Raw genomic sequence first — 20,938 nt, forward strand, 5'->3', positions numbered from 1 at the left:
TCATTTTGTCTGTCTTTCTGTGAATGGGTTTTCCTTGCACAGGCTACAGAACTGTAGTTCTTCTTGCTTCTGCTGTCTGCCCTCTGGTGGATGAGGCTATCTAAGAGGCTTGTACAAGCTTACTGATGGGGGCAACTGGTAGTGGGTAGAGCTGGGTGTTGCTCTGGCGGGCAGAGCTCAGTAAAACTGTAATCCACTTGTCTGCTGATGGGTGGGCTGGGTTCCCTTCCTGTTGGTTGTTTGGCCTGAGGCGACCCAACACTGGATCCTACCTGGCTCTTTGGTGTGGCTAATGGCGGACTCTGGGAGAGCTCACGCCAAAGAGTACTTCCCAGAACTTCTGCTGCCAGTATCCTTGTCCCCATGGTGAGCCACAGCTGCCCCCTGCCTCTGCAGGAGACCCTCCAACACTAGCAGGTAGGTCTGGCTCAGTCTCCTATGGGGTCACTGCTCCTTCCCCTGGGTCCCGATGCACACATTACTTTGTGTGTGCCTTCCAAGAGTGGAGTCTCTGTTTCCCCCAGTCCTGTCAAAGTCCTGCAATCAAATCCCGCTATCGTTCAAAGTCTGATTCTCTAGGAATTCCTCCTCCCGTTACTGGACCCCCAGGTTGGGAAGCCTGACGTGGGGCTCAGAACCTTCACTCCAGGGGGTGGACTTCTGTGGTATAAGTGTTCTCCAGTTTGTGAGTCACCCACCCAGCAGTTATGGGATTTGATTTTATTGTGATTGCACCCCTCCTACCATCTCATTGTGGTTTCTCCTTTGTCTTTGGTTGTGGAGTATCTTTTTTGGTGAGTTCCAGTGTCTTCCTGTCAATGATTGTTCAGCAATTAGTTGTGATTCCAGTGGTCTCACAAGAGGGAGCGAGCACACATTCCTGTACTCCACCATCTTGAAGCAAATCCCTCACCTGTACTTTAGATCTTTTCTCCTTCTACCTTTCCAAGTACCTGGCAATAGCAATTTTCTTTTCTCTTCTTATCATTACTATATTTATTAAGCTCTTTTCTATGTGTACTTGTTTTTCAAAGGAAAAAAATTCCACTCCCTTAACCCTACCTTCTCCAATCATTGCTTTTTCTCTTCCCTTTCATAGCCAAGCCTGTTGAATGATCTGTAACACTTCTTATATGTTTTAGTAATGTTTCAGTCATTGCTCAGTCTACTTCAGGCACTACCACTTCACTGAAACCACCTTAGCTAGAGACACTGGAGACCTTCTCATTGCTAATTCCAGAGGTTACTTCTCAGTCCTATTCCTTCTTCTTCTTTTTTTTATTGAAGTATAGCTGATTTACAATGTTGTGTTAGTTTCTGGTGTACAGCACAGTGGTATATATATATATATATATATATATATATATATATTTTTTTTTTTTTTTTTCCATTAAGGTTTATTACAGATTATTGAATATAGTCCCCTGTGCTATGCAGTAGGACCTGGTTGTTATCTATTTTATGTATAGTAGTTTGTATCTGCTAATCCCAAACTCCTAATTTATCCCTGCCCCCTCTTTCCCCTTTGGTAACCATAAGTTTGTTTTCTATGTCTGTGAGTCTGTTTCTGTTTTGTAAATAAGTTCATTTGTATCATATTTTAGATTCCACATACAAGTGATAGCATGATATTTATCTTTCTCTTTCTGACTTACTTCACTTAGTATGATAATCTCTAGGTCCATCCCTCTTGCTGCAAATGGCATTATTTCATTGTTTGTTATAGCTGAATAGTATTCAATAGTATATCTATACTACATCTTCTTTATCCATTCATCTGTCGATGGACATTTAGGTTGCTTCCATGTCTTGGCTATTGTAAATAGTGCTGCTGTGAACATTGGGGTGCATCTTTTTGAATTGAGAGTTTTCTCTGGACATATGCCCAGGAGTGGGATTGCTGGATCATATGGCAACTCTATTTTTAGTTTTTAAAGGAACCTCCATACTGTTTTCCATAGTGGCTGTACCAATTTACATTCCCACCAATAGTGTAGGAGAGTCCCCTTTTCTCCATACCCTCTCCACCATTTATTATTTGTAGGCTTTTTAATGATGGCCATTCTGACCAGTGTGAGGTATTACCTCATTGTATTTTTGATGCACATTTCTCTAATAATTAGCAAAGTTGAGCATCTTTTCATGTGCCTGTTGACCATCTGTATGTCTTTGGAGAAATGTCTATTTAGGTCTTCTGCCCATTTTTCAATTGGGTTGTTTGGTTTTTTGTTGTTGTATGAGCTGTTTGTATATTTTGGAAATTAAGCCCCTGTCAGGCACATTGTTTGCAAATATTTTCTCCCATTCTGTAGGTTGTCTTTTCATTTTGTTTATGGTTTCCTTTGCTGTGCAAAAGCTTGTAAGTTTGATTAGGTCCCATTTGTTTATTTTTGCTTTTATTTCTGTTGCCTTGGGAGACTGGCCTAAGAAAATGCTGGTACAATTTATGTCAGAGAATGTTTTGCCTATGTTCTGTTCTAGGAGTCTTATGGTGTCATGTCTTATATTTAAGTCTTTAAGCCATTTTGAATTTATTTTTGTGTATGGTGTGAGGAAGTGTTCTAACTTCATTGGTTTACATGGGGCTATCCAGCTTTCCCAACACTGCTTGCTGAAGAGACTGTCTTTTCTCCATTGTATAGTCTTGCCTCCTTTGTTGAAGATTAATTGACTGTAGGTATGTGGGTTTATTTCTGAGCTCTCTATTCTATTCCATTGAATCATGTGTCTGTTTTTGTGCCAGTACCATGCTGTTTTGAGTACTATAGTTTTATAGTATTGTCTGAAGTCTGGGAAGGTTGTGCCTCCAGCTTTGTTCTTTTTCCTCAGGATTGCTTTGGCAATTCTTGGTCTTTTATGGTTCCATATAAATTTTAGGATTATTTGTTCTCATTCCGTGAAAAATGTCATGGGTAATTTGATAGGGATCACATTAAATCTGTAGATTACTTTGAGTAATATGACCATTTTAACAATATCAATTCTTCCAATTCAATAACATGGGTTATCTTTCCATTTCTTTGAATCATCTTTAATTTCCTTTATCAATGTTTTATAGTTCTCAGCATATAGGTCTTTCACCTCCTTGGTCAGGTTTATTCCTCAGTTTTGTTTTTGTTTGTTTGTTTGTTTGTTTTTATGTAATTTTAAAAGGGATTGCTTTTTACTTTCCTTTTCTGATATTTCATTGTTAGTGTCAAGAAATGCAACAGATTTCTGTATGTTGATCTTGTATCCTACTACCTTCTCAGGCCTCTTCCTTCTTGATCTCAGCAGCAATTGATGTAGTTAATCACTCTTTCCTTGAAGTACTCCCTTTCTTTGGATTCTGTTATAATATTCTGTTCTGGTTTTCCTTCTACCCCTCTGCTCATGTTTTTTTAGACTCCTTTGGTTCTACTTAAAATACTAACATCATATTCCATCTTCTAGTGCTGTATACTCTTGCCTGGGAGGTCTCAGTCCCTGCCATAACTAGAATAACCAGGAAAAACCTCATTTTATAAAAGTAATCAGTAATCTCTAGGCATTGCTACATATGTAGGGTACACAGAGAAATGAGGAGATCATATTCAACTTCCTATTCAACATTTTCTTTTGAATATCTTACACACACCTCAAAATCAGTATGTCTAGAGCTAAACTCACAGTCTGCCCTTATCTCCAAATTCTACCCCATTCCTTAAATCTGTCCCTCTTCCTCTTATCCCTGGATTATTCAACCTACCAAGTGACACATGCCGGAGACCTGAGTGATGTACTTGTCTCTCACACTCCACACACCCATTAATCATTAAATGCTGAAAGTTTTCAACCTTTTAAATATGTATTGAAAAACTCTGTCTACATCTCTCCATTATTGCTGCCACAACCCTAATTCAAACTGTAATCAACAACTCTCACTGAAATTATTATAACAGCTTCTTAAGTTGTCTCCAATGTTCCCTTGCTTCAGTCCTTTTTCATACTGTAGCCTGAGTGAAGTTTATGATATGAAAATCTGATCATGATCCTTGCTTAGGACATTTTTGTGCTCTCTATTGATCTTAACATAAGGTGCAAGCTCCTTAACTTGGGCTCTAAGGCCTTTAGTGATTTGCTTCTGCTGATTCACCTTAGCCTTATCTCTTCTCATCTTCTCACCTCCTTCCTCAAGCTTTGTGTTTATCACCTTAAGCTTTTAATTCCATCAAAGTACCATTCTCTCACCTCTCTACAGAACTTTTCTTAAGTTCTTTCTTGCTGCATCTTTTTTCTTCTCTTTTCCTAACCCCTAATCATCTTTTAGGTCTCCACTTAAATATCTCTTCCAGAAAGTCATCCTTAACTGTTGCTTTCCTTCTCCTCATGCCCAATTAGTAGTATTCCTCTTATATAAATACTTCTGTAGTATTCTTTATTTACCTTTAATGACACTTATACTTTATTGAAAAACCCTGATCACATATTTTATTCAGTAGACTGACTGTAAGCTCTGTGATCATGGGAACCACATAGGGATACAGTGAATGAATGAATGCATGAATAAATCAATGATATGAAAGCCTGGCTAAAAACAATTTATAGTGGTTAGGAATATGTAATCATGGAGTATTTTGAGCAATGAAGAGATACTATGAAGGACGCACTGCAGGAATAATGTAAAAAACTTGAAGTGATAAAAATACTCATTGCCCTAATCTAAACATGAGGTGATGTTTGTTACTGTGCTCTTAAGACTTTAATCATAAATTTACTATCAAATTTTGATAGGATAACAACACAAACTAACTTTTCTATTTCTACATTTCATTATGTATATTAGATTCTAAATGTTTAACTAGCTTTGCTTAGACTGCTGTGATTTGAAATATCATTTCCCTATATTTTCCCTCTTTTAACAAAATCCTTACAAGAGTGGTGATTTCTACTTCTGTGCCATATAATGTGTAGGAAATGAGGGAGAGACAGGAGGTAGTATGATCCCACGAACTCCGGAGAAAGTTTGGAGTTAGTACCATTAGGTGAAGTCAGGAAAGGATGAGAATGAGCAGATATTGAGGTAGAGTAATGAATTCAGTTTAAACACAATGAATTTTCTGTTCCAAGTAGTTCTACCTAGTAGACAGTTGGATATTTGGGTATTAAATTTAGGCTAGAGAAAAATATTTGGGATTCCTCAATGTTATTTAACTAATGTTTTATTCAATGTATGTTTTAGTTGAAGTCATAGGCATGTATTAGAATGCCCAAGTTTATAGACCCTTGTGGATCCAGAGATGGAATTTTAGGGGGTCTCTTAATTTCCTCAAATTACATGCAGATGTGTGTAGGACTGTGTATATTTTTAGACCAGCATATAAAACTTATATCAGCTTCTTAGAGTGGCCTTAGACTCCAAAAAAGACTCAGTACAACTAGAGTAAAAAGAAAAACAGGTCAAAATCTAAAGCCTAGGCACATCAGTGTTTAAGGCACAGATAATGGAAAATAAGCCCAGGAAAGAGGTTAAGACCATAGCTTCTGGAATCAGACTTCCTAGATTCAAATAATGGCTCTGCTATTTACTAGCTGTATCACCATAGGCAAGCAGCTTACATTCTCTGTAGTTTCCTTACCTATAAGACAGAGATTAATAACATTTGTAAGGTTATTATAAGGATTAAATGAGCTAATGCATGAGATGTGTGTTGCACCATGTTTAGCATATAGTTAATGGTCAATAAATCACTTATTTGCTGTTTTTAATGTAATCTTGACTGTACTGGCCAGCCCCGCCAAACATGAGATTCTGCCTCTTTGAAGGGTTTTTCAGTGACAGATAGGGCCAGAATGAAGCAGAGCATCACCCCCAAAACCATGCTTACCACCTACATGGAAATCACCATAACTTCGTAGGCTACAAGCAGCTGGCTTGAATAGACCAGATCAGAGTGAGGATAGGGCCATCTCTCTACCTAAAGCAGACAGACAATTGTGTAAGTTGATCTCTGCCACTTTTCTTTTTCCCTGCTCTCCCAGTAATAGAACGAGGACTTGGAGTAAGAAGTATTTTAGAACTTTCCTTTCTTGTAGAACCCCTCTGCAGCACTGAGACCTTCAAGGTACAAGCCTTAGTTTGCACTGAAGGAGAGAGAAAGCTTTGCATTGAACGTTAAAGTTTTAAACTTAACTATTCCAAATTTTAATAACTGAAACTGGTGAGAAGATCATGGAATCCACTCTAGATGTCTTTAAGAGATGAGAAAAAGAAGTTTTGACATAGCATATTTGAAAGCAGTGACCAGAAAATAAACAAATAAAATTGTTTCATATTTGTATACCAAAGAGTTGAGAGCTCTATATAAACTGCTTACATATATAAAGAATGGCTAAAGAAACAGGAAAAATGATAACAAGGAGTATCTTAAAAATGGGGGAGGGAGAGGGTAGTTCCAAAAAGAAAATTGTCCATAGCAGTAGCTACAATAGACAAAAAAGATAAAGATTTAAAAGTGTCCCAGAAATTAGACAATTAGAAAGTCATTGGTGACTTTGAGACCAGTCTCAGTGGAATCATAAGGCCAGCTCATTTGGACTTTGATATTAAAGAAAAAATGATGTTCCTGTTGTTTCTATCCATTAGGCTTCATTCTACCCCTTGGGGGCATTAATGAACAAGTGTAATTCCATTTCCATATGACAGCCCATCAAATATTTGAAGCCAGCTATCTTGCATCCCTTGGGTCTCTTTTTCTTCAAGGAAAATATTCATTTCTCATGCTTTCAAGTCCCTTCACCATCCTGGTCACTCCATTCAGAAGATGCTTTAGTTTGTGTAAATCCCCAAATGAAATATATTGTTGTCAGTCTGGTCGAGTACCATGGAATAGAATAGGACAATCATCTCTCTCAACCTAGGAATTAGACTATTAATTCAGGCCAAAACTACATTTGCTTTTTGGCAGTTCTGTCACATGATTATCATTTTTGCATGCCCAGTGTTATGAGGATTCATTAAATAGATTAATTAAATGCTATTGTACAACTCAAAATTTTTTCACAGAATTAGTGATTTTCAGCTTGAAGAGCTTGAATTATTTTTTACTTTTTTTGCTATCCCTCAATAGGTGATCTTCCTCCCATTAGTTTTTGCTGCCCCATAGGAATCTTTGAAAAAGTAGGGTTGATAAGTATTATAGCATGTGCGTGTGTGTGTGTGTGTGTGTGTGTGTGTGTGTGTCTATGATAGGACATGTTTTCAGCCAAACTACAGTAGATCTGACTGATTTACAAGACAAGATAGATTTTTGTTTGTTGTTTTTCCCTTAATTAATTCTACAAGTATTTACTGTGTACTGTGTGCCCAGTACTAGCGATATAACAGTAAGATGCGTTCTCTGCCATGAGGAAATTTTAGCTTAGTGGGGAAATTTCGATAATGTGTATTAAATGCTAGTATAGGAGTTAACAGGATGCTCCAGGGCACTCTGATCATCTCACCCAGGCTTGAGGAAAGCTTCTCCAAAGATGGGGTTACCTAATCTGGGTCTGGGAGGATTTGAGGGAATTAGCTAGCCAAAGAAGTGAAGTAATCTATGCAAACGTCCTGAGTTAAGATGCAGTATGACTACTAGAGATAGTAATTTAAGATATGAGTGTAGATAAGATCAGTAGGGATTGTATGTATGTTAAAAAAAAAAAAAAAAGTCAAAACCCTTACTCATTTAAGAAACTCCTGTGCAGCAACGAAGACCCAACACAGCCAAAAATAATAAATAAATAAATTTATTGAAAAAAGAAGTAGGTAAGAAAAGGGGAACTTTGCCATTTAGTTTAGTTGTTTTACCTCTTCATTAATGAGAAATCACTCAGTATTTTTTGTTATCTACAAGTGAATATCCATAGTTTATGCAGTACTTATCTGTATATTTTATTCCCTTACTGAGTATTATAATACATGTCCTCAATTTTACAAATAATTATTTTTATTTTTCTAGTTAAATAGTTTAGGTTTACTTTTTTCTTTACTGAAAAGTTGTTAAATGACAATCATGTACATTTTAAAGGGAAAACAATAATCATGTACATTATTACAACAAGTATTTTTATTTTTGCACATTAAACCCTCCTCTTTGGCCACAACCATGCAGAGCCTGTAGACCATGCTAAAGGATTTAGTTCTTTCTGCAAGGAGCAATGAGAAAACACTGAAAGGTTTTAAGTAGGGAAGTGACATGATCAGGTTTGTATTTTGAAAAGCTCACTGCTAAATTGAAGGAGGATTTGAGTGGATGCAAAGAAGTAAGAGGAAATTGCAATCATCTAGGAAAGAGTTGTTGGTAGCAAAGCTAGGGGAGAGACATTGTCGTGGAGCGAAGTGAACAATTCCAAAAATACTTTGAAAATAAATTTAACAGTATTTTAGGCATGGGGAGAAGGGTGTATTGGTGAGGGGGGGCAGGAAGAGGTATTAAGAATAAATCCTAATTTTCTAAAAACAGAAGGAGGACCTCATTTGATGGTAGAAAATAATGAGTTTCTGAGTTCTGCCTTGGACATGTGGGAGTTGAGGCACTTTCGTGCTTCTGTATTTAATAGTAACAAAAGCCTGAAAGTGGCATGAAAAGTCCATAGTGGGGGAATGACTAAGTATTGTAAATTATGGTACATAAATTTACTGGAGTATTATGCACTCTTAAACATCATAGTTACAAGACTGTGACTCATGTGAGATTAAGAGAAAAAAGTTGGATACAAAATTCAGTAATAATTGTAACCATCCTACTGTATAGCACAGGGAACTATATTAAATATCCTGTGATAAGCCATAATGGAAAAGAATTTTAAAAAGAATGTATATATGTATAACTGAATCACTTTGCTGTACAGCAGAAATTAATACAACATTGTAAATCAGCTCTACTTCAATAAAATACTAAACTGGAAGGAAATCCAAAAAAGAGGGGATATATGTATAGCTGATTCACTTTGCTGTACAGTAGGAACTAACACAACATTGTAAAGCAACTATACTCCAATAAAAATTAATTGAAAAAATATATATATATATAAAAACAGAAAAAAATGGATGAGGTACTCACATGGAAAATAGTAATAATAATTGTAACCATATGAGAAAATATCTACAGAAAAAGTGCTAAAAGGAAATACAACAAATTTTAGCAATAATTCTATGAGTGTGATGGATGGCGGGTGAATTTCTAAAAATTAAAATTTTCCATGTTGTAAAAATATCAACCTCAGAAGTTAAAATTTTTACTATCAGATTTGTTTCTTACATCATTGATTTATAATGACCTTGGTTTGTATGGTTGCTTTTGTAAACTGATTTAATAGTAATTATTTAAGATAAAATCAATTCTTTTTTTAAACATGACTTTCTATTTCTAAAGTTTAACAGAGACAAATTCTTAGTTATATAAAATGAGTATTTTTTCCAGTGACATAGCTGTAATGATCCATAGGCAGTGCTGGTCATCTCATCCACTTGTCTCTGCTGGCTTTTCCACCTGTTGACTGTAAACCATGCAGAGGTGTTGAAAGCATTTTTCTTTTTCTTTGCGCACAAAAACTTTCATAAAATGCTCCTAAATCCTAATCAAGTCCATTTTGTGTCTTTTAGACTTATAGATTTTAACTTTGTGGTAGATAGTGTTAAAGAACTGGCTATGTTCTTTAATATATAAAATTAATCTTCATGTAAATCTACTATACTTTTGATCTTGGATTTGCTCTAATATTCTGTGCTGAAAAGGTTTACATACAAACTACCACATGGTATTTTAGTTACGCCATAGGAAATTGTTTTCATAAACCACCTTTACTGAATTATAATTTACATACAATAAAATAGACCCATTTTAAGTATATATTTTAGTGAGTTTTTACAAATGTACATACTCATGTAATCACCACAACAATCAAGATATAAAACATTTCCATCATCACCCCCAAACATCCTCATGCCCAAAATGTTTCCTGGCCCCCAAGCACCTAACATCTTTCTATCACTAGAGTTTAGTTCTGCTTTCTTTAGAATACCACATGAAGGCAATCTTACCATACACACTTTTTGTGTCTGGCTTTTTTCGCTTAGCTTAGTGTTTTTGAGATTCATCTATGTCGTTATATATCAGTAGTCCGTTTATTATATATATCAGTAGTCCGTTTATTTTGTTGTTGAGTATTATTTCATTTGTGAATGTACCATTGGTTTCTCCATTCACTGGTTGATGGACATTTAAGTTATTTCCAGGTTTTTGTCTGTTACAAAAAAACTGTCCAAGATATATGTATTGCAGGTATTTTCTCTCTGTAGCTTGCCTTTTCATCTTCTTATTTGTGTCTTTTCAAAAGAAAATATTTAAAATTTTTATGCACTTCAAGTTATCCATTTTTTTTCTATTGTGGCACATGCTTTCCTGTCTTATTTAAGAAATATTTGTCTACTCCAAGGTTGCAAAAATTTTCCCTGTTTTTTTCTAATAGTTTTATTGTTTCACCTTCTATATTTAGTTTTGTGATTCATTTCAGCATAATATTTGAGTAGTAGTATGAGATAAGATTGAAATTTTCTTGTTTGCTTGTTTTTGCTTTTTTTTTCCAATTGAAGTATAGTTGATTTTCAATGTTGTGTTAGTTTCAGTTGTACAGCAAAGTGATTCAGATATATATATGTATACATACTTTTTCAGATTCTTTTCCATTATAGGTTATTACAAGATATTGAATATAGTTTCCTGTGCTATACAGTAGGTCCTTGTTGTTTATCTATTTTAAATATAGTAGTGTGTATCTGTTAATCCCAAACTCCTAATTTATCCCTCTTCCCCCGCTGCAAATTTTTTTTGTTTTTTGATTGAGTGTAGTATGAGGTAAGATTGAGGTTTTTGTTGTTTTTTGCATATGGGTATCCAGTTATTCCAGGACCATTTGTTGAAAAAGAATTATTTCTCCACCTTTGTCAAGAATCAGTTATGTGGGTTTATTTCTGGTCTCTCTATTCTTTTACATTGATCTAAATTTATAGCCTTTGGTCAAATCTATATTGCCTGGATTGTTGCAGCTTTATAATAAGTCTTAAAATCAGATGGTATGTCCTCCAACTGTGTTCTTTTTCAAATTCATTTGGTTACCTAGGACCTTTGGATTTCTATGTAAATTTAGAATTAGCTTGTCAGTTTCTCTAAAAAGCTTACTGGGGCTTACATTGACATTCCATTAAATGTATAGATTAATTTGGAAAGATTTGAGTCTTCCATCCCATGACCATGATATATCACTCCATTTATTTAGGTTTTTTTATACTTTCAGAATGTTTTATACTTTTCAAATCGGAGCTAGTTCATGCACATATTTTGTTAAATTCATTCAAAATATTTCATGTTTTTGGAATCAATTAAAGTGGAATTTATAAAATTTTAGTTTCTAATGTTTGTTACTAGTTTGTAGAGGTACAGTGATTTTTATGTATTGACTTTACATGCTACAACCCTGATAGCCTTGGCTTGTTAGTCCAACTAGCTTTTTGGTAGATTGCTTAAGATTTCCTACATATGTGATAATGTTTGCAAATAAAGACTGTTTTATGTCATCTTTTCCAATCTGTATGCCTTTCATTTCTTTTTCATGGTTTATTATATGCTTCAGACCTTCTGAGCAATATTGATTACAAGTGGTGAGAGTGGATATACTTTCTTTGTTCCTAATAACAGGAAGAAAGCATTCCATCTTATCATTCTGTTACCTGTAAGTTTATTATAGATACCATTTATCAGGTTGCAGAGGTTTCATTTTATTCCTAATTTGCCAGGAGTTTGTATTATGAATTACTGTTGAATTTTGTCAAATTTTTTTTGTGTCTATTGAAATGATCATATGGTTTTACTTTTTTAATATGTCATCATGGTACAGTGATTTTTAAAATAAAAAACCAACTTGGCATTTCTGTGATAAACCCCACTTAATCATAGTATATCATATTATTCTTTCTTTCTTTTTTTTTTTTATTAAAGTTATACAATTTTTATTTATTTATTTATTTATTTATGACTGTGTTGGGTCTTCGTTTCTGTGCAAGGGCTTTCTCTAGTTGCGGCGAGAGCGGGGGCCACTCTTCATCGCGGTGCGCGGGCTCCTCACCGTCGCAGCCTCTCTCGTTGCGGAGCACAGGCTCCAGACGCGCAGGCTCAGTAGTTGTGGCTCACGGGCCTAGTTGCTCCGCGGCATGTGGGATCCTCCCAGACCAGGGCTCGAACCCGTGTCCCCTGCATTGGCAGGCAGATTCTCAACCACTGCGCCACCAGGGAAGCCCCTATTCTTTCTTATATACTAATGAGTTTTGGTTGGATATTTTAGAAATTATTTTCATAAATGTTCATGAGGCATATTAGTCTGTAACTTTCTTTCCCTGCGATGTCTTGGCCTAGTTTTGGTATCAGAGTAATTATGGCATTATAAAATGAGTTCTGAAATATTTCTTTCCAAATTTTCCTTTTTTCTGAAAGATTACTTGTAAGATTGGTATAATTTCATCCTTAAATGGGCTATTTTTTTCTTTCAGTTTTATTGAGATATAATTGACATACAGCACTGTATAAGTTTAAGGTGTACAGCACAATCATTAGACTTAATACATCATGAAATGATTAGCACAATAAGTTTAGTGGACGTTCATGATTTCATGTAGATACAAAATTAAAGTAAAAGAAAAAAATTTTTTTCCTTGTGATGAGAACTCGTAGGATTTACTCTCTTAACAATTTTCATATATAACATACAGCAGTGTTGATATTATTTATCATGTTGTAAGTTACATCCCCAGTACTTATTTATCTTATAACTAGAATTTTGAAGCTTTTGACTGCCTTCATCCAATTCCCCCTACCCCTACTCTCCACCTCTGGTAACCACAAATCTAACACTAAGTGTTTAATTCTTGTGACATGAAAGTAATGAGGTGTGAGTTTACAACTGGTTGGTAGGGAATATGGCCATTTTAGAGGTGCAGTACCTGAGAAAATCTTAGTAAAGGAAAAAACCAAATCTCTGATTTTTTAATATAATCATACATAACCTTCTAAATTTTATGGATATCAGAGGTGGTGTAGTAGATGGAGAATGATTTTGGAATCAGAAAGACTATTAAAAGTACCTACTTCCCATTGACTATCTAGATAAGTATTTTAGCCTATCTAACTGTACCTTAGGAAGACATAGTTATTGCCCCACCTCATAGACTTGTTTTAAGGAGAAAAGAATATAAAAACATCCTACCATAAATATCCTAGTATATGGTAGGATTCTGACTATAATTTTTTTCTTTCTTACAGAAGAGGATAAATATAATATTTATTCTCCTTTGCTCTTCAAGTATTTCCTGGCAGAAGGAATTGTCACTGGACATACTTTGTTAGTTGCATCTGCAAAGGAAGACCCTGCTGACATTTTACAGGTATAGAGTATACTAATTCAATATTGCATTTTAAATATTTCACAAAAAAATATTGTTTATATATATGTAAATAAGTTATGTATTTGTATGTGTACAAACTATATTTAAATACATTAATGGGACCACACATGTATTTTTTTCTCTTAAAGAGAAGTATCAAATTTATTTGAACATATAATCTCATTTTAAAATTAGTTCTTGGACAGTTTTTTTAACTTAAAATTTATGTCACAGTGAGGAAATATTAATAAGCTATTTAAAACTGACAGTAAACAAAATTACTATTAAGTAATGATTTGAGCACTTTATAAACTGTTAAAAAATCTTGGTAAAGAAAAACAACTGCAGGGCTTCCCTGGTGGCGCAGTGGTTGAGAATCTGCCTGCCAATGCAGGGGACACGGGTTCGAGCCCTGGTCTGGGAAGATCCCACATGCCACGGAGCAACTGGGCCCGTGAGCCACAATTACTGAGCCTGCGCGTCTGGAACCTGTGCTCTGCAACAAGAGAGGCCGCGATGGTGAGAGGCCCACGCACCGCGATGAAGAGTGGTTCCCACTTGCCACAACTAGAGAAAGCCCTCGCACAGAAACGAAGACCCAACACAGTCATAAATAAATAAATAAATAAATAAATAAATAAAAAAAGAACGTGAATTTCTAAAAAAAAAAAGAAAAACAACTGCAGAATATTGTCAGATATTATATTACCAGTATTCCAAAGGTGTAAGTCAGAAGAAAGAGAAATTAGAAGTACTCATTTATTAAAATTATTTTGCTTTGAGAATGCCAGAAAGTATTCCCTTCCAAGAAATAAGCAATAATACTAAAATATGTGCTTGAAATAGTATATCTTTTTTATGCCAAACCATACTTTTCACCTCAGAGAAGACAATTCTGACTTTTAGAATGCTTAATTTCTTTGTACAGAACAGGAACTCACTTTTAAGCCATTATTTGATTAGATTCATAATCTAAAGTCATTTTCTCTCAGAGGATGTTTTCATTTCACTGTATAGTTTGCAAAATGACAAATGACTAAGTCATTTATAAAAAATTTGTAGAATAATAAATACTAATTTACAATAACTATCAACAGATACCAACAAATTTCTACACCCACACATAAAAATTACTATAATACTGAGGTCAAAACTAACATGATTCTTTCATATGGGTCAGACTTTGTTTATTAAATTTTAAAAAGTTCAAAAAGAAAACCTTTGTATAATTTTCCAAATGATTTCCTTCTGGTTGAAGAGCCTGTTTTCCTTTATTCTTATTTCTGCTATTAATCTTTTGTAATATTTTCTTGATGTTTTTGTTTTTTCTTTTGTTCCTTTTCCCTGGCCTTAATCATTTTGGTCAGTTTCTGAACAGTACTGTACTTGCTAGAAGCAGTGGAGTAAAGGCCAAAATCATTGTTGTAAAGAAGCTATATAAGTTCTTCACAGCCTATTCCACAGCATACCGAGCCTAAGATTTTTTATCAGACATCTTTATAGCCATATAGGAAATGTTCGCCAAGCCATAGGCAGGAAGGCCTATATATGCTTTTTTAAATAAAGTGTTTTATTTTTCCTTCTTCCCTCCTCCAACCTAGGTAACTGATGTTAAAGCCTATACTATACTTCCACATTTTGCCTTAGAGAACTACGTTTTTTTATTTGAAAACTAATCCCTGAGGCTCTTCTTAGGTACCTTGATCTGTACAAGTTAGTACTAAAAAAATTTCAGTGTACTTTACATGTCCTTCTTTGGATTATGTGAAGGATTTTGAAATTATAAAAGAAATATTATCTTTTCACCAGGGTTTCTTAAAATAGCTAGTCATATATGCAAGTAATTAGATTCTGCAAACCTTTATTCATAGAGCAGTTTTATAATGTAGTAGAAAAATATAAAACTAGAGTCAAAAAACATAAACTCTTATTAAATTTGTCCTTATGACCAAAATAGATTAATAAGGACCAGACTAGTCATCATGCCTGAAACAACTAAAAAACAGGACAAAATATATGAAACAACTGTCTTCAAAACTTTGATCATCACACAATAAAGGACAGTGATTCCTGAGTTATGCAAAATAAACAAGGTAAGTCCTATAACTTCCCTAGCCTCCTGCATGCAAAGTGTCCAGGCCATAGTGCAGGGAGGAGGAACCCAGGATAAGACAATTTTAGGAGACAGAGCTAGGAATGTGGAATTACAACCTTGTTATTGTCTTCATCTGGAGCCAAGTATGGTTTAAGGAGATATGTATGGGTGCCAAGTAAGCAAGGGGTGGACTTGTGAAAGTTAATTCTATGTGTCAATTTGACCAAGCCACAGGGTGCCCAGAAATTTGATCAGACATTATTCTGAGTGTTTCTGTGAGGGTATTTTGGGATGAAATTAACATTTAAATTGGTAGACTGAGTAAAGCAGATTGCCCTCTCTAATGTGGGTGGGTCTCATCCAGTCAGTTGAAGGCCTAAATAGAACAAAATGGCTAACCCTCCCCCATATAAGAAAGAATTCTTCCTACTGGACTGCCTTTGAACTTGGACATCAACTTTTTCTTGCCCTTGGATTCAAACTGAAACATCAGCTCTTCCTGAGTCTCAAGTCTGCTATCCTTTGGATTAGAATTACACCATTAGTTTTCCGGACAAAAACTACACCATTAGCTCTCCTGAGTTTCCAGCTAGCTTGCTGTGCATATCTGGGGACCTGTCAGCCTCCATAATCATATGAGCCAATTCCTTATAGTAAATTTTATTAGAGGGAGATGTATGTATATGTGTACATATATTTATGTATATGTGTGTGTGTGTATATACACACACACACAGACACACATCCTGTTCATACAATTTCTCTAGAGAACTCTGACTAATACAATTTTACTGAAAATACAAAGATTACATTTAAAACCAAAGAAGGCATTTCACATTTATTTATTAACCTACATTGAACAATTATCACTCACATCCTATATCTTGGCCAGTTTTCCAGATAGTAAAGTACAGTGATCTTCCCACCTTTTTTGCGCTCATACTTCTAAAAATATTTTTTTTAATTATGTATCCTCTTGTATACTAAGTTATGTAAAAATTTTCATTATGAGATTATTTAGTTGCAAAGATGTTATTGTAAATATTGCCTTTTTTAGTTGAAGACTTTTACGTCAGTCTTATAAGTGTATCCAACTCAATCTGAATAATAGCAATTTGATGTCAGTACCATTATTTTTAGAAGTATATACATAAGCAAGCTCTTCTTTAACAGCTGGAAATTTTACATCAATCATTTTTTCCTTGAATTCATATTTTCTATTTCACTCACTCCTCATGGAGTTTTGTCAGAATGTAGTACATTTTATGTTCAACATTTTTATTAATAACCTTATGATAGTTTTTCTGTAGCTTCATATTTAAATTTATTTTAAACTTTTTGTCTCAAAAGACTTTAAGTGTTAAACACATTTCTTCTTATTTCAGTCGCCATTACAATTATTGTTGCATACAGTGTATCAATAGACATAAAAATGTTCACACTACATTGCTTCATTAGGACATATTGCATGAATATTGCTAGAATGGGACGGGATTCAGCATCAACTCTATTCATATTTTTCACTTTTGCAGATGTGAGCTGTTCATAGTTAAATAAATAGAGAGAGTTGTGTTATTGTAATGTCCCTCAAATTATTTTTTCACTTTTTCTGAGTAATACACAAAAAGAAATCACACGGTATCTATCAACATAAATTACTTTAAATTATTTGTCTAGTCTATTAGGTCCACCTAAAATTTTGCTGAAAACAATGAAAAAAGGATAATTTCCCCAGTCATTAGAACATTCATATTTTCTATACCAAATAGATATTTTAAGTTGTCTTTTTGTTTGGTACTGCAGAGATGTTTACTCCTGGGACAATGAGAAGTAAACCTTTCACTCGTAAAGTGAGAAAGGTTGATTTGGAAGGGGATTGGAAAAGGGGAACTTGCACTTCTATCACTGGCACATTCTCTAAGAGGTCATTTTTCACTAGAGTATTTGTTAAAGTTGAAGATCAAAGAATTGATTTCCTTAAAACTCTCATGATCATGTACCTCTTTCAAAGTCTTCATTTAACCCAGGTTTAAAGACTCCCAGTTTTTGACAGTTAAAAGGGGTGGAAACAAGTCATCTTACCTGATCCAGGTCAGCTTTTCTAAGTTTAGACTACCATATGCCCAATATGATTAAATTCAAATATTGATGTAGCCCAGTGAACCTGTATTTAGTCATCCCCAATATACACTAATCTATTCTAGTTAGTATAATGCTAATTATCATTTATTTCACATCAATATGAAAAAAAGTATATTACGTTTAGATTTCAAAAATGTAGGAATAACTTTTAAGTTACTGCTGCTCTTTAAAATATCTAAATGAAGGTTATCTCAGGCAAAATAATTAAATCAGCATATTGGACTTAAAATTTCTTTTATGAAAATTATTCCTCTGTAATGTCACATTCCATGTAAATGCAGACTGTCTTATTAGAAGAAAAGAAACCATTAGTGATAATTTCCTGTTATGTTAAATAATATTTTAAAGATGATTATTTGAAATAAATTCTCATTGATTGATATATCTCTGGATTTTTTTCTTTATAAGAAGTACTGTTGGTTTCAGTGTTGACAGATATTTTACTTGGCTTTCCCATATTTGAATTTTCACTATTACTGAGATGCAGTTTATAACAACATGCTAATTAATCTCCTGGAACTTAAATTCATCTTATATTTCAAGGGAAATAAATGTTAAAATGATATGACCATTTATTTTTAATGTCTTAAAAGTTTCTCTTGCTCTAGCCTAGCATAGGTGTTTTTAACTGAAGAATGTATTCTAGTGTCATCAGATCTATTTTACTTTTTCTTGTGCACTTAGAATGTATTATCAAAGACATTATAATCACTCCACAAAAACCTAATCGTCTTAAGCATTAGATTTACTTAATATAACATTGCAGATTTTTTTTTTTTTTTAAGAAATTCATGTTCTTTTATTTATTTATTTATTTATTTATGACTGTGTTGAGTCTTCGTTTCCGTGCGAGGGCTTTCTCTAGTTGCGGCAAGTGGGGACCACTCTTCATCGCGGTGTGCGGGCCTCCCACCATCGCGGCCTCTCCTGTTGCGGAGCACAGGCTCCAGACGCGCAGGCTCAGCAATTGTGGCTCACGGGCCCAGCTGCTCCGTGGCATGTGGGATCCTCCCAGACCAGGGCTCGAACCCGTGTCCCCTGCATTGGCAGGCAGACTCCCAACCACTGCGCCACCAGGGAAGCCCAACATTGCAGATTTGATGCTGCATTTTCAAAGTTATCTCATTCTTCTATTTATAATGAGTAGCCTAGAACAAGTTGTTTTTATTTGAATAGCAAGTTTGTTTTACATGACAATTGAATATTTATCAATAACGTACTCAGTGAAGTTAAATATTAAATTAATTATAAATTTGAGTGTGATCCTCAGGAAAAATTTATCTTCTTTGATTTTAATGCCATTATTTACTTTTAACTAAAATCACTTGTATAGATGAGTAATGAAATTGTTAAAGGCTGTATATGCTAAATAACATGCACACATAACATTTCCCTACATTAAAAAACTTATTTAGTGATTCATTTTTAAACTATTTCAATTTTGATTATGTTCTTGTATTTCATGCACCTCTACTCTGAAGATATATCTAGTTTTTGAGTTAATAGAGTCTTCACTCATCAGTAATGTGTCTTTTCTTTTTTTAAAAAATAATTTTAAAAACGTTCATTTGATGGGGAAATACTGCTTTGTTGTACATTTCTTTGTTTACAGCAAAGCAAAATATTTTCCCCTATGGTTGTTAGCCTTCTGCATTTTTCTTGTTTTTCATAGTAGGTTTTTGTCTCTGTCCATTTTTTTTCTCATTGCTCTGTATGAGCTCTTTACATATTATAGTTAATGTCCCTGGATCATATACAAGGATCTTTGTTTTGCACATTCTCAGGATCTAAGTCCCTGACGTTACAAGGTTGCACTGGAAAACCAAATTTGCCAAAACATAAAAATAGCCCTCCTATAAATTTTGGGCTGCCCTCCTAAAAATTTTGCCCCTCTGCCCACATCCCTCACATGTAACACTAGTGTATTTTTTCACCCTTCATCATTAGATTTGTGGGTTGATCTGTTCCTGTTAGCCATATGTTAAATATTCTTGAGTATAATGCAAACAATTTCAAAATTTGCCAAAGATGCAAAATTTCCTGAGGTTGATCAAAGTGACTGGAGAATTGCTTGAATCCCATGCAAGGCTACTGGCTAATGAGAATGTAGAAGGATTCAGCCAGTTAAGAAAGCAATGTTTCTTAAATTCTTAATCTTATCATCTTATATTCCTTACATGTTTAATATGTAACAGTAAAACAATATTTGACTTAAAAGAATAATATGCCATTCTCATTTTTCTATAAGGAAGTACAAAAAGGATTGTTTTTAATATATACAATATGTTTAATGTTTAGTGTTCACACATTTAAAACAGACTGGATGAGAAAATTATGGCTGATAAAAATTTCAGTTATGTATATTCTTCATAATACCAGTACATAGACAAAGTTTTTAACATCTCTGAGAAAAATGAACAAAATACTTTTGAAGTTTAAAGTGAGATGTTGAATACTAATATAGAGAAGTAGAATTTCTGCACCTATAAGAGTAGGTATAGATATTATGTATTTTCTACATAATGTTCAGTTGCGATTTCAGTGTGCCCAGCTCAGAGTTATACTGAAAACTTATTTGTATCAAACAGCCCAAAAATGAGTGACCAAAACCCAAGGCATTAACAGTGTTTAGAGATACAATGTAGGGAGAAAATGCTGTAATTGCTTAGTTTTAATTTTATGATGTATGATTGGAGATTTCTGGAACCTATAACCAAGGCAAATATTGCTGGTACAAGAAAAGGGAAAAGACAATCTTATAGACCATAATTATCTTAAAACTGTGTATAACTAAAAGACAAGTAAAGGATAAAAAGCCCATCAGCTGCCTAAAATATATTATATAACCACCCAGCAATTTATCCATCATCCTTTGAAAACATTCATGCCTATTGTAGTCAGAGCTTCAGGAAGTCAGCATTAAGATGTAACGCTGAAAAGTTACACCCCTTAGAAAATCCTATAGAACAATATACATGATGTTGTTAAAGCTTTTAAAAAAACATATGGTAAGTATTTTTCAGTTAACTTTTTTATCTAAAAGAATTTTCTTGATCATCTCAAATATAGTGATGGGTATTCTCTATGAAAACTTTCTATGGAATGTTTTCTAATATAGCAAAATTACATTTTTATGTTAAAATATTTAAACATTTATCAGTAGATCAGCTGATTTTTTTATGAAATAAAAAATTATATACACACATGCACACCCAAACATTTCTTAAGAACTTGAAAATGCTAAGATTTCTCTATTATTTATATCC

General features: G+C 34.2%; 1 protein-coding gene across 1 annotated transcript in view; it reads left to right on the forward strand.

Moving 5' to 3' along the window:
* Positions 1-20,938, forward strand: part of ELP4 (elongator acetyltransferase complex subunit 4) — a 234,737-nt gene that overhangs the window by 16,786 nt on the left and 197,013 nt on the right. The window contains exon 3 of the mRNA XM_059929629.1: positions 13,314-13,435. Within this exon, the coding sequence (XP_059785612.1) occupies positions 13,314-13,435 (122 nt within the window). The remainder of the gene's footprint in view (positions 1-13,313; positions 13,436-20,938) is intronic.

This window comes from Balaenoptera ricei, chromosome 8, assembly GCF_028023285.1.
Source record: "Balaenoptera ricei isolate mBalRic1 chromosome 8, mBalRic1.hap2, whole genome shotgun sequence".
Classification (NCBI taxonomy): Eukaryota; Metazoa; Chordata; class Mammalia; order Artiodactyla; family Balaenopteridae; genus Balaenoptera; species Balaenoptera ricei.